The sequence below is a fragment of the Bos mutus genome, chromosome 7, assembly GCF_027580195.1.
Source record: "Bos mutus isolate GX-2022 chromosome 7, NWIPB_WYAK_1.1, whole genome shotgun sequence".
Lineage (NCBI taxonomy): Eukaryota > Metazoa > Chordata > Mammalia > Artiodactyla > Bovidae > Bos > Bos mutus.
The window spans coordinates 78,244,563-78,256,967 of NC_091623.1; the positions used below are offsets into that span (position 1 = coordinate 78,244,563).

The 12,405-nt window shown below is 40.5% G+C and overlaps 1 protein-coding gene across 1 annotated transcript in view; it reads right to left on the reverse strand.

Annotated features, from left to right (window-relative positions):
- Positions 1 to 3,776: 3,776 nt before the first annotated feature.
- The window catches only part of UIMC1 (ubiquitin interaction motif containing 1), a 109,737-nt gene continuing 101,108 nt past the window's right edge, over positions 3,777 to 12,405 (reverse strand). Inside the window, exons 10-14 of the mRNA XM_070374125.1 lie at positions 10,573 to 10,651; positions 8,302 to 8,473; positions 5,807 to 5,870; positions 4,752 to 4,794; positions 3,777 to 4,234 (exon numbers count right to left, since the gene is read on the reverse strand). Of these exons, the coding sequence (XP_070230226.1) occupies positions 4,024 to 4,234; positions 4,752 to 4,794; positions 5,807 to 5,870; positions 8,302 to 8,473; positions 10,573 to 10,651 (569 nt within the window). The 3' untranslated portion in view covers positions 3,777 to 4,023. The remainder of the gene's footprint in view (positions 4,235 to 4,751; positions 4,795 to 5,806; positions 5,871 to 8,301; positions 8,474 to 10,572; positions 10,652 to 12,405) is intronic.

The following is a 12,405-nucleotide window of genomic DNA, read 5'->3' on the forward strand; positions in this document are numbered from 1 at the left end:
AGAATGGACTGGTTGGATCTCCTTGCAGTCCAAGGGACTCTCAAGAGTCTTCTCCAACACCATAGTTCAAAAGCATCAATTCTTCGGTGCTCAGCCTTCACAGTCCAACTCTCACATCCATACATGACAACAACAATGCTGGGAGCCTTCCTAGAAAAGCTCCTCCTGGCCCTGATCCCAGCTGAGTAGCAGCCTATTGATCCCACAGTGTCTTGATCTCCCTGTATCATTGCATTGACTACAATCTATCAATAGAATCTGTTTGCCTTCCCCCACTGCACTGTGGACTCTCAAAGAATAATTCTTATCTTTGGAGCCCCTGTTCTAGATCTAACATGAGATGAAAACTGAAGGTGAAGTTGCCCAATTGTATCTGACTCTTTGCAACCTCATGGACTGTAGCCCACCAGGCTCCTCTGCCCATGGGATTTCCAAGGCAAGAACACTAGAGTGGGTTGCCATTTCCTTCTCCAGGGGATCTTCCCAACCCAGGGATTGAACCTGGGTCTCCTGCATTGCAGGTGAATTCTTTACCATCTGAGCCACCAGGGAAGAGGTATCAGTTAATTTTTCTTAAATTGAAGAACTCTCCCACAACCTCAATAGTACAGGGCTTTTGAAACTGAGAGGAAATAAGTAACCTCTTCTTGCCTTCCAGGTACAGATGGCTTCAGCAGCCTTCCCACTCAGGGTTTATACATTCTTCCATCTTCCCACTGGTACTACCATCTACTTACTACCTGCCTTTCCCTCACCCCAATTCCCATCTTCTAGATCAACTTAGGGCCAAAGCTGCTCTGCCTCACAGGTGAGAATGGGCCCATCCAAGCTTAAAATTCCCATTGGATTTTGTGACTCAAGTGGGGTTAGGAAGTAGTATGGAATAGTAGAGAGAATCAGCACTGGTGTCAGACAGACCTGGGTTTGAATCCCATCTCATTTACCAGTTGTATAACAAAGTGAGTTTTTGCACTTCGCTGAGCCTGTTTTCTATGTATAAAACATAAAGACTAATAATAATGCCTTAGGATAGGTTCCTCCAGAAGTGGACCTAATTTGAGTGTAGTTTAATTGGGAAGCAATCCAGGCCAGGGTTAGGATTAGGGCAATGCATGTGAAGTGCCTAGCTACAAAATGTGGAGAAACCCTTTCAAGTTCATACAAGTGTCAACTCTTCCTTTACATGAACTGAAGAGTGCAGGTCCCTCACCTTAGTCCCAGCCTTGATCCAGGAAGCACTGACAGGGGAGCTGGAAATGAGATAGGACGGGAAGGAAGTCAACAGAGCATACATAATTAAGCTACTGCTGAGCTGAGAGCTCCTGAGGTTCAAGCCCTGAGGGAACTCTGGGAGATGTGTAGAATGAACCTAAGTGAGGTGAGGAAGCTGGGGAATTTATCCTCCAAATTCCATTTTCACTGGTTGAGGGCTGCCTCAGAGGCCCTCACTTTCTGGCACTCCCAGCTCTACCGCACACTTGTCTAGAGAAGTGCTAAGGCAGAGAGTTGCAGGTCCTTGCAATAGGACCCTGTGGGTATGCAGTAGAACAATGAGTGCCCAGGGATAATGGGCAAGGCACAGCCTCGGCTAGAGGGCTGTTATAAGGATGAAGTGAAATAACACAACCACCGTGCCTAATAGAAAAGTTACCTTCTCTTTCCCCATTCATCACAATGCCTTGTGAAGTTCATGGAGTTTCCCAGCTCCTAGAGTTGGCAACACTAGCAGAACAGCTGCTTCCCATCTTTAAGAAGTAAAAGAAAAACAAGAAACAAAACCCCAAAACCTGATGGCCTGAGGCAAGCTCTAGACACCTGAGTTTGCTGTGGAAGGCTGGTACTTGATGGAACTAAGGTCATCAAACTGTATCCTCTCACATCTGCACATCACCTCTCTGGCTTTTCCACCTCTCACCATGACACTACTTAAGACATACAAAACTAGCATCACATTGAAATAACAACTACTGCCATTCACTCACCTTCTAAGAGATAGATACTGTGCTTTTATATACATTATCTTACTCTTTAGAACCCTGTAAGCTTTCCCCCAATTTATAGAAAAGGAAACTAGGTCTCATAGATGTTAACTTGTATCAGAAGCAGAGGTTCAGATTCAGTTCAGTTCAGTTGCTCAGTGGTGTTCGACTCTTTGTGACCCCATGAACTGCACCATGCCAGGCTTCCCTGTCTATCACCAACTCCCAGAGTCTACTCAAACTCATGTCCATTGAGTCAGTGATGGCATCCACCCATCTCATCTTCTGTTGTCCCCTTCTCCTCCCACCTTCAATCTTTCCCAGCATCAGGGTCTTTTCAAATAAGTCAGTTCTTCGCATCAGGTGGCCAAAGTTTCAAGTTGATGTCATACTCTTTCCACTGACTTTGTCTCTTCACTAAGGTCCCTCACACAGGACCACCAGTATTGGGAGAATAAGACAAATGAGCAAGCAGCCTTTACCAAAGATAGAGGTGGGAGGGCCTAGGGAGATGGTTGTTTTCTCCTGATTCCACATTAGTTAACAAATAAGCCTATCAGTAGTAGTCCTGCTGATCTATACCCTCCTCCAACAATTTGCCACTGATCCATGTTCTAGGGAGACTGCTCAACTATAAGTTAAATAATTCCCTTTCCAGAATCAGCCCTTTCCCTATTCTTATCTCCAGGCAGAGAGATAAACATATTACCCCATTTATAGAACTTTACCTCCAATAAACTGCCATTTACTGAGAAAGAAAACTAGTGAAAGTTAAAGTGATGGGACGTAACTGATAAACTACTTCTCATTAGAAGGAAAATGGGAAAATAATCAATACTAGCATTTTTGTTAGGACTGAAGAGGCAGAGCACTGTAGTCTCACTGCCAAGGACAAAAAGTATTTTTTGATTTTTTAATATAAGCCTTTGTTTCCTCATCCAAAAATTGGGGGGGATAATACCTACCTTATAATGTTGCTGTGAGGATTAAACGAAGGCACACACGTTGCCTGAACCATAGCAAATGTCAAAAAATAACAGCAATTATGTGACGCTGGCCACAATGTCAGTGCCATCCAACACCACGGCATGGAAGAAACAGAGTGAGCCTGCCATCCTGCCTTCTTCTAACTCTAAGAGCTTATATGCAAACGCAGCTAGGCAGGAAACAGTGCATTAAAAGCCTGTGCACTGAGGACAGACCACAGCTCTGTTCTTCACTGGAAGATCCTGAGCAACGAGGTTGAGAACATGCATTCCTCTACTGATGTACTGAAATAGAAGTTACTTCCTGTTGCTGCTATGACCTCTGATGGCAACAGAAGCAATGTCAGCTTTAGCAGATGAATATGCACAGCATCCCCACGGGTTAATCCAGGAAAAAAAAATAATTGTATAGAAATTAATAACTTGAGAGTTCATTTACAAATTCCTGGAAAGAATGACTGGACATATTCCTTCAAAGGTGCTATGCTCTGGCTGAGAATTCTTAACTGGGTGAGGCAGCAAGATGAAGTGACAAGTCACTGAACAGTAAGGACAGCAGAACAAAAGTAGCATTCAATCCCTTGGCATCTTCCAGAATGATGTCAGAGAAGGTCCAAACAGTAAAACTTTACACTACATATTCAGTGAATATAGGCAGTATGTCAGAGACCAGTAATGGAATTCCAAAACATGCAATTTATGAGTCTGAGAACTAGCTCCATAATTAAAACACCCCTCCCCAAGCCCTGCAACACAGAGACAAAAAGGAAACTCTCCATCTTATTGAAATAAGACTTCATACAAACATAGATAAATATATTTAAGTTTTCTTTTTAACTATACTTGAATTCAAACAGATTGTTATAAAACAAAACACTACACACACAGTTGTCTGTATAGCTCATAGAAAACATAAAAACCAGAATGCTGAGTAGATGCTGGTAGTAGAAACTGTAGGGGCAAAACTTCCTTAACAATGAACTGCAGGCCACTAAGGCTTAATAAACATGACAGACTTCTATTGCTAATGATTTGATCAACCTTCAGACCCTAGAAATTCAGGATTTCCTCCTTCTTCCTCTACCTGCTTTGGTTTGTGTCTGGCTATGTGGCCGGACAGTAAGCTGCTTTTTAAAGTCCACTAAGCAATCTGTGGCTTCTGAAACAGAAACAAAAGACTTGATGGGAGACTCATTTGAATCGAGATGTGTAAGGGAACTCTGCATCTCTCTGCTGCAGCCTGCTTCTTCTAGCCCTGGTGAAGACACCCTAAAGAGGAGAAAAAAACGTCAGAATTCACGATACACCTACTAATAAGCAATAAGTATGTGTTTCAGGGGTATTTACATATACTACTAGCTCACATAATCTTTGGAATACTTCAATCAGATAAGTACTGTCATTTCGCTTTCACAGACGAGGACACTGGGTAAATCATACACCCAAAGCCACACAGTTGGGCAGTGAGGAAATCAGGATTCAGACCCAAATTCCCAAATTGTTTGACTTCTAAGTCAAAAGATGAGGGCTGGGTGGGGATAGACAGGCAAAAAAGAGTAAGACGGCTTTTTCTGTGCTTATATTAACACCATGAATGAACGGAGATAGTCATCCAATTCTTAGCCTAGACATATGAGGGTCACAGAGTTATATCAAGAATGGTCACACAGCTCCACAGCTCTCTACTTCAACTGTTTGAATACCACATTATACACAGAATACAGGACCAGGCCTATACTTTTCTAGAACTGCTGACAGCCACACTTCAATGCACACCCCAATTCACCTGAAGGCTCCTGTTTCTGAAAACTTGGTCTTTATCTCTGCATCTGTGATAGGAGAGAAAAAGTAATAATTTTTTTAGCAGTGTTACAATCATAATACTTTTCACTGTTCCTGTGTTTCATATGTTCTGGGCACTGTTCTTCATCAGGTTTATCCAGGTAGCTAGATCTCCAATACCCAGACCAATGGAATGTGAGCATTAGCATCCAATAGGCTTAGCTGCAGAAGTACAGAGGTGAATACTTTTGAATGAATAACCACTGAACAAACCTACTTCAAATCTGGACTTGAGGAACAACGAGTTGCCAATGAAAATATGCTACCTGCAGATCTATAATCTGCTAACCTAAAGGCAGTAGGCTATGGGGCTCAGAGAGGCAGCCTTTTTATAGTCATCAGAAGACACAACAGATTTACTTGGTAGGAATGAACTATCAGAACTAGATGGCAAGCAAATCTCATCAGACCTAAGCAAAAGTTCCTCTTTCATCTACGTCTAGTAAATTTTAACAAAAGCAACTATCAACAACAAGAACAATAATAATAATAGCAGCTAACATTTATCAAGAGCCTATTTACACCAGGGAATATATGTGGACCTTTACTAGATATAATCCTTTCAATCTATGAAGTTGGTATTACTAACTCTATGCAATGCTACAGACTCTCAGGAGGATAGGTTGAGACACTAGGCTAAGGGTAACATGAATAATGCACAAAACATTAGGAGAAGACAGTAATGTCTGGTTTTCAGTGTAAAAGGTGTTTAGGGCTTGTGCCATTGCCCTATGATTTGGAAATGTTTTTTCCCCAGTTCAACAGGCAGTAGAAAGCTCAAGCTTTATAAAAGCTGAAATAAAACACATGATAAATAAGACAGAGTATTTAATCTTCCTTAGGGAGAGATGATCTAGATCAAGTCTCAAAGGCCAGCTGATTAGGTCAAACGTGCACCCTCATAACTCTAGTAAAAACTGTAGTAAAAGAGTTGGTAGTGGCTATGTTTACTGGAAGGCCATAGGCAGAAGCTCACAAAACTGGTCCTGAGGGCCTCACCTGCAGTCTTGTACTCAGACTGTTCCAAGAGACGGAGGAGACGGCCTTCATTTTGGCCTTTATCCTGTGTCAGAGAAAAAGAGATGAAAAGGTTACACAGAGAGCCTAAAATACAACTTCCTTAGCCTAGATCATAGATATCTCCAGGAGAGAAGAGGTGTGGGGACACAGCTGAATGGAAGTCTTTTGCTTTCTAATAAAGGAGGGTACACAATTAAAAAAAAAACAAAAGGGCTTCCCTGCTGGCTCAGGTGGTAAAGAATCTGCCTGAATGCAGGAGACCTGGGTTCGAACTCTGGGTCAGGAAGATCCCCTGGAGAAAGAAATGGCAACCCACGCCAGGATTCTTGCCTGGAGGATTTCATGGACAGAGCAGCCTGGCAGGCTACAGTCCATGCTGTCTCAAAGAGTCCAACACGACTGAGTGACTTATCACTTTTACACAGTAAAAAAGCAAACATGATTAATAGATGCATCTTTATGCCAAGAATATATCCAGGAATGGATACCAGACTCAGGGCAAATTATTCTCAGTTCAGTTTAGTTCAGTCACTCAGTTGTGTTCGACTCTTTGTGACCCCATGGACTGTAGCCTGCCAGGCTTCCCTGTCCATCACCAACTCCTGGAGCTTGCTCAAACTCATGTCCATTGAATTGGTGATATCATCCAACCATCTCATCCTCTGTCAACCCCTTCTCCTGCCTTCAATCTTTCCCAGCATCATGACTTTTCCAATGAGTCAGTTCTTCACATCAGGTAGCCAAAGTATTGAAGTTTCAGCTTCAGCATCAGTCGTTCCAATGAATATTCAGAACTGATTTCCTTTAGGATTGACTGGCTTGATCTCCTTGCAGTCAAGGGACTCTCAAGAGTCTTTTCCAACATCACAGTTCAAAAGTATCAATTCTTTGGCACTCAGCTTTCTTTATAGTCCAACTCTCACATCTATACATGACTACTGGAAAAACCACAGCTTTGACTAGATGGACTTTTGTTGGCAAAATGTCTCTGCTTTTTAATATGCTGTCTAAGTCGATCATGGCTTTTCTTCCAAGGAGAGTGCTCTTTACAGCATCGGACTTTACTTCCATCACCAGTAACATCCACAACTGAGCGTTTTCACTTTGGCTCCATCTCTTCACTCTTTCTGGAGTTATTTCTCCACTCTTCTCCAGTAGCATATGGGGTACCTACCAACCTGGGGAGTGCATATTTCAGTGTCATACCTTTTTGCCTTTTCATACTGTTCATGGCAAAAATACTGAAGTGGTTTGCCATTCCCCTCTCCAGTGGACCACATTTTCTCAGAACTCTCCACCATGACCCATCCATCTTGGGTGGCCCTACATGGCATGGCTCATAGTTTCATTGAGTTAGACATGGCTGTGGTCCATGTGATGAGTTTGATTAGTTTTCTGTGATTGTGGTTTATTCTATAGTAACCTTTGACCTATGATAGATTTGGAGAGATTTAAAACAGAAAATAACAAGTTTCAAGTTAGCTTTTAGAGACAGTGATGCCAGAGAAAAAACTAGCTCTGTGGTATAAACACATACCCATAAGCCTCAATTCCAAATTACAACCTCAAAAATCACCCCATTCATACAGGGGTCCCTTTTTCCCTTCATGACATATGGCTTCTCCATCTTGGTGTGCAATGATTGCTATGTCAGTAAGTCTAGAATATGGAGCTGCTGCTTTATCTTTAATTTCAAAGCCAAGACTTGTTCTTCCAGTTTTCTAATCAAAGGCCAGAAAGCACATCTTCCCAGTGACCAGGGCCAGATTCCACAACTTCCTAATAAGGCTAGGTACAATGAGGCGTTCAGCAGAGTTGATCGTGAATATGTTCCTGGCAGTGGGGGTATGACTAGAATATACTTTCTGGAAAGTCATTTGGCAATACGTTTCAAGAGATTTTAAAATGTTTAGATTCATTGCCCTAAAAGCTCCACTTCAGGAAATCTATACTAAGGAAATAATGCAAAGACTAATTAATGCTTTAAACATAGCGTATAATACAAAAGAACTGGAAACAATGTGAATGTCCAATAATATGAGAATGGTTAACTGACTGTGTGATACAAACATTAAGAGTAATTTCAGAAACAGTTTAAAAATATACTTAGGAAGTTTGTTATGCTACAATAACTGTGTATGTACATATACAATTAATTAAAAATGCATAGGAAAAAAAAGACTGGAAAAAAAATAGGCCAAAATACTAAAAGATGTCATCTTTGAGTAACTAAATTATGGGTGATAATTCCCCCTGATTCTTCATATTTTTTTAACTTCCTGTATTTTCTATATTAAGTGTATACTACTTGAGTATATATTACTTTTTAATTAAAAGAAAAAATAATTTTAAAAAACACAAATCTAGTTTCAAGATAAACAGAAGAAAAGGAAAGAGGGAGGAAGGGGAGAAAGAAAGCCCCAAACAGAAATGTGAAGAACTAGGGAACCTTTCCTAAAACACTCTATACATACCTTTAGGTTCCTCAGCCACTGTGGACGCTTCCTCCCCACAGCTGTGCATACTCTCTCACTCTCTTCAGGCTCATCTCCTTGGTCACCTCTTGCAAGCTGGAGACAGGACTCTACATGACACTGGTACTCTCTGAGTGGAACAAGGGATTTACAGAGGTAACACTTCTCATCCCTAGCCAATCAGAAAAAAATGGAGAAAAAGTGGTTAAAAAAAAAAAAAAAAAAGATTTGCTTTTGCCTCTATGCTCCTAGATACATCTTAAATTGTGTTTTTACATCTTAAAGTTATTCTATGGAGGAGAAATGTCAACCAAAGCAGAATCGCTGCTCTCAGCAGGATCATCAATAAAATGAACCCAATGCCAATCCAAAGGACTGAGTGATTAGTGGTTTTCCCTGGCTGTTTCTTTGTATCCTGCTGTTGCAGTAGTAGGATGATAATGAAATAAGCTCTTCTAACTAACTCAAACAATGCTGATTGCTCTCCAGACATAAAATATTCTGTCAAACTCTTCTCAAATTAAGTGTAATAGTTTTTTCAAAGGGAAGTTAAAAATTTAGACAGAAAAGGGAACACCAAGAGCATTAAATCAAAAATGACATTTCTACCAGGGAGGGTGAACTTGTCTGATTAGTAAATCAAGTCTGTCTATATGCTGCCTTCCTCAATTCTAGAGCTAGGAAGTTACTAAAACCATGTGGCTCTGCCAGAGGCTTTTGCATAACTTCATATATATAGCTATTTTTATCTTTTTATAACGACTTTGTGTAAAGAGAGGAAATTATGTCTTGAGGTAAAGTTTATTGGGCATCAGTGAAAATGGAATCACTGGAGACAAAGGAAGAAAATGAACATTCATGAAGTATTTTCTCTGTGGTGAGAACTGGTGCATGGTCCTTTAAACACAATTTCTCAATTAATTCCTTGGCCTGGTTAGGAAGGTACTAATCTCCCCAATGTCCTATAGCTAGTAATTGTCAGAAGCCAGGTCTGCCTGACTCATAAGATCATCTTAGTTTTACGAAGCTAAAGAAAACCTTCCAAAACTTCTTGCTGTTGCTATTCAGTTACTATAGAAAGATTTAGACTGCCTTTAAGAAAAGTTTCTCTGAGAGGTCTTTAAAATAAGAGGAATAAGTCTCTCAAGTAATTAATCATCAGAGAGACTACAAGTGAAACTCTGCTTTATGAGAAAAGTTAGACTAGTGTACCTTTCAAGGTTTATCCATTAATGTAAAAAGCATTATTAATACCCTACGTTCATGAGAGAAGCAGCACTGTAAAAGCAGCGTAAGTTTTTGAGTCAGGTAGACTTTGCCAGTTCTGGCCACATAATCTTAACCAGTTACCTATAATTTCCCTTCAGTTTCTATATCTATTTAAAAAAAATACTACCATATCAACAACTGTGATAGTTATAAAGTAAATAAAGCACTCAGCACAGTGGCCGGCACATAATATTAAAAGCTCAACAAAGAGGTATTACTGTTATTGCTGTCTCACACACATTCTATTAGATGCTGGGGATATAAACATGAATGAAGGCAAGTATCTGTCTTCAAATATTGTAACTCACAGCCTAGCCAGGGAGACAGAAATGTCAAAAATCAAAGAAAAAAGATTAGTGCAATAGTGTGATGAATACAGTCCTAGAATATCTGCATGATGGTAGGATTCTAAAAAAAGGAAGTGGATCAGCTCTGCTCAATTGGATTAAGGAAGGCAGCTATGAAATTTAGAGTCTAAGACAGGATCTGTGTTTCAAAGAAAAATGTTTCTAATTACTAACTGCTCTAATGTATTGTTGGTGATATTTTTACTTTTAGGAGGTAGCACTTATACCTGACCTCCCCTTGCCTCTGCCTCCACTGGGAACGAATGTGCATTCTTAGTCAAGCTGCAACCCACAACCCAAGGAAGTCTTCAATATTGCCCAACTTCTTGCAACTCAACTTCTGCACCATTACATTGCAAAATAGCTCACTGCTTCCCCAAAGCACCAAACACCAAAACGCAAATTCAAAGAAAACAGAAAGCTCAGAGCAATGTGGAAGTGGAGTGGGTGGCAGGGTCTTTTCAGAGTGACAAAAAGGGTCACAAGAGGCCACCAATACTGACACAAACTGAGAATACTAAGAAATTCAGGCGTTAAAGCAACGATTTGATTGCCTGATCAAAGAAACCCAGGGTAAGAGAGGAACTGGTCTCTCATTTGGTCTAAGCAATGGTTTGTTAAGCAAGAGCTCTGTAAACACAATGCACCTACTTACTTGTCAATGTCTAGGGAAGTCTGAGCAGTTGTCACACTGTCACGTCTGTTCAAGGCCTCTCTTTGACTCCGAGTCAACACTTTCAACAAAAAAAGAAAGACAAGAAATAAAACAACAACAAAAAAAAGAAGAAAATCTGTTAGCTGGCAGTAGACTGTAAATATAAAATGTATTGGAAGTAGAAAAGTTTAAAATTCTGTTCCAAATGGGAGAGGTGACTAGGAAACCTCTGCCTTTCTTCTATAGAGAATATTACTTACATAACATGGACTGAAACTGCCAGCTGCAAGGTATTACCATCTTTGCAATGAGATCTATTTTCCCTCTATTTGCCATTAGAAAAGTTTCTGTGTACTACCCCAACTTGCAGCACTCAGGGGAAGGATTTATACTTTCCCAATGAAAATTCTGTCTGGTGTGATATATGCTCCAATAAGATGCTTTTTGATACATAGCAATGACAGCTACATCTGAGTACCCACATTAGCTCCAATCTTTATAAAACACTGGAAAGGGTTCCATTTACCAGTGAGAAAAGCAGAGCTCAGAACAGTTAACACAAGTCTTTTCCACTACACTAGGACCACCACATCCTCCTAATTCTAGTGAATATAAACAGCTTTAGCCCAGGTGGCATACAAATTCTTTTCTCATACCAAAAGGTATGTTTACAAAAGCACATTCTCTTAAAGGGTTTTGGAAGTTAATTAACCAACTGTTTTTCAGTCTTCATTCCTTGCAGTTAACAAGAATTATGAACATCTCACTCCAAACCTTGCCTTTGTCCCTCTTGACACTTGAAATTCCCATGATAGAAGATTTAGAAAGGTTATCAGTTCACAAAATAATTTAGGTTGTGGAAGCATTTACCTAAACCAGAGGTTAGCAAATTTTTTCTGTACAGGATCAGACAGTAAGTAGTTTAGGTTTGGAAGGCCATATGGTCTCTGTTACAACTACTCAACTGGGCATGAGCGTTCCTATAGTAGGAAGGCAGCCATAGACAACATTATAATGGGGTGTGGTGTGTGCTAAGTAACTGCAGTCATGTCCGACTCTTTTGGAACGCTATGGACTATAGGCTTCCCATCAGGCTTCTCTGTCCATGGGATTCTCCAGGCAAGAATACTGGACTGGGTTGCCATGTCCTTCTCCAGGGGATCTTCCCAACTCAGAATCAAACCCAGGTCTCTGGCATTGCAGTCAGATTCTTCACCATTTTAAAACTTCATTTACAAAAACAGATGTCTGACTGTATTTGGCTCGGGCTGGCCATAGTTTACCTACTCTTCTAGTCCAACCTACCACTCATAAAAATGCCTCTAAAAGTATCCCTGACAAGTGATTATACGGTCTCAACCTGACTATGTCCAATTACTGAGGAGAATTCACTTCCTCCTAGAGAAACCCATTCTACTGCTACACAACATTTCTAGCTCAATCTGCATTTACAGGCTGTATGGATACGTTTACCCCCTTTTCCACAAGTCAGTTCTTTGAACACGGAACAAGCTGCATTACTTGTAACCTTTAAAACAGGTACTATATCTAGTCATTAAGCCAATCTGTAATAAGACTTGGAATACAGATCCTTTTGAGGGCCTAGGGTAGCTCTAATCCTTTTGATGATCCTCCAGACGGGTATTATTATTCTGTCCTATTTTAAAGGTACAAAAATAAACTCAGAGGAATTGACTTTGCCAAGCTATCACAACTAGGAAGAACAACCCAGGACATAGTCTAGATCTGTCTGATTCTTATAGCCATGTTTTATCTTTCGAGTTAACCTCTACATATACCCCAATCTGTTAAGTCTTCCATATGTGTGGCACC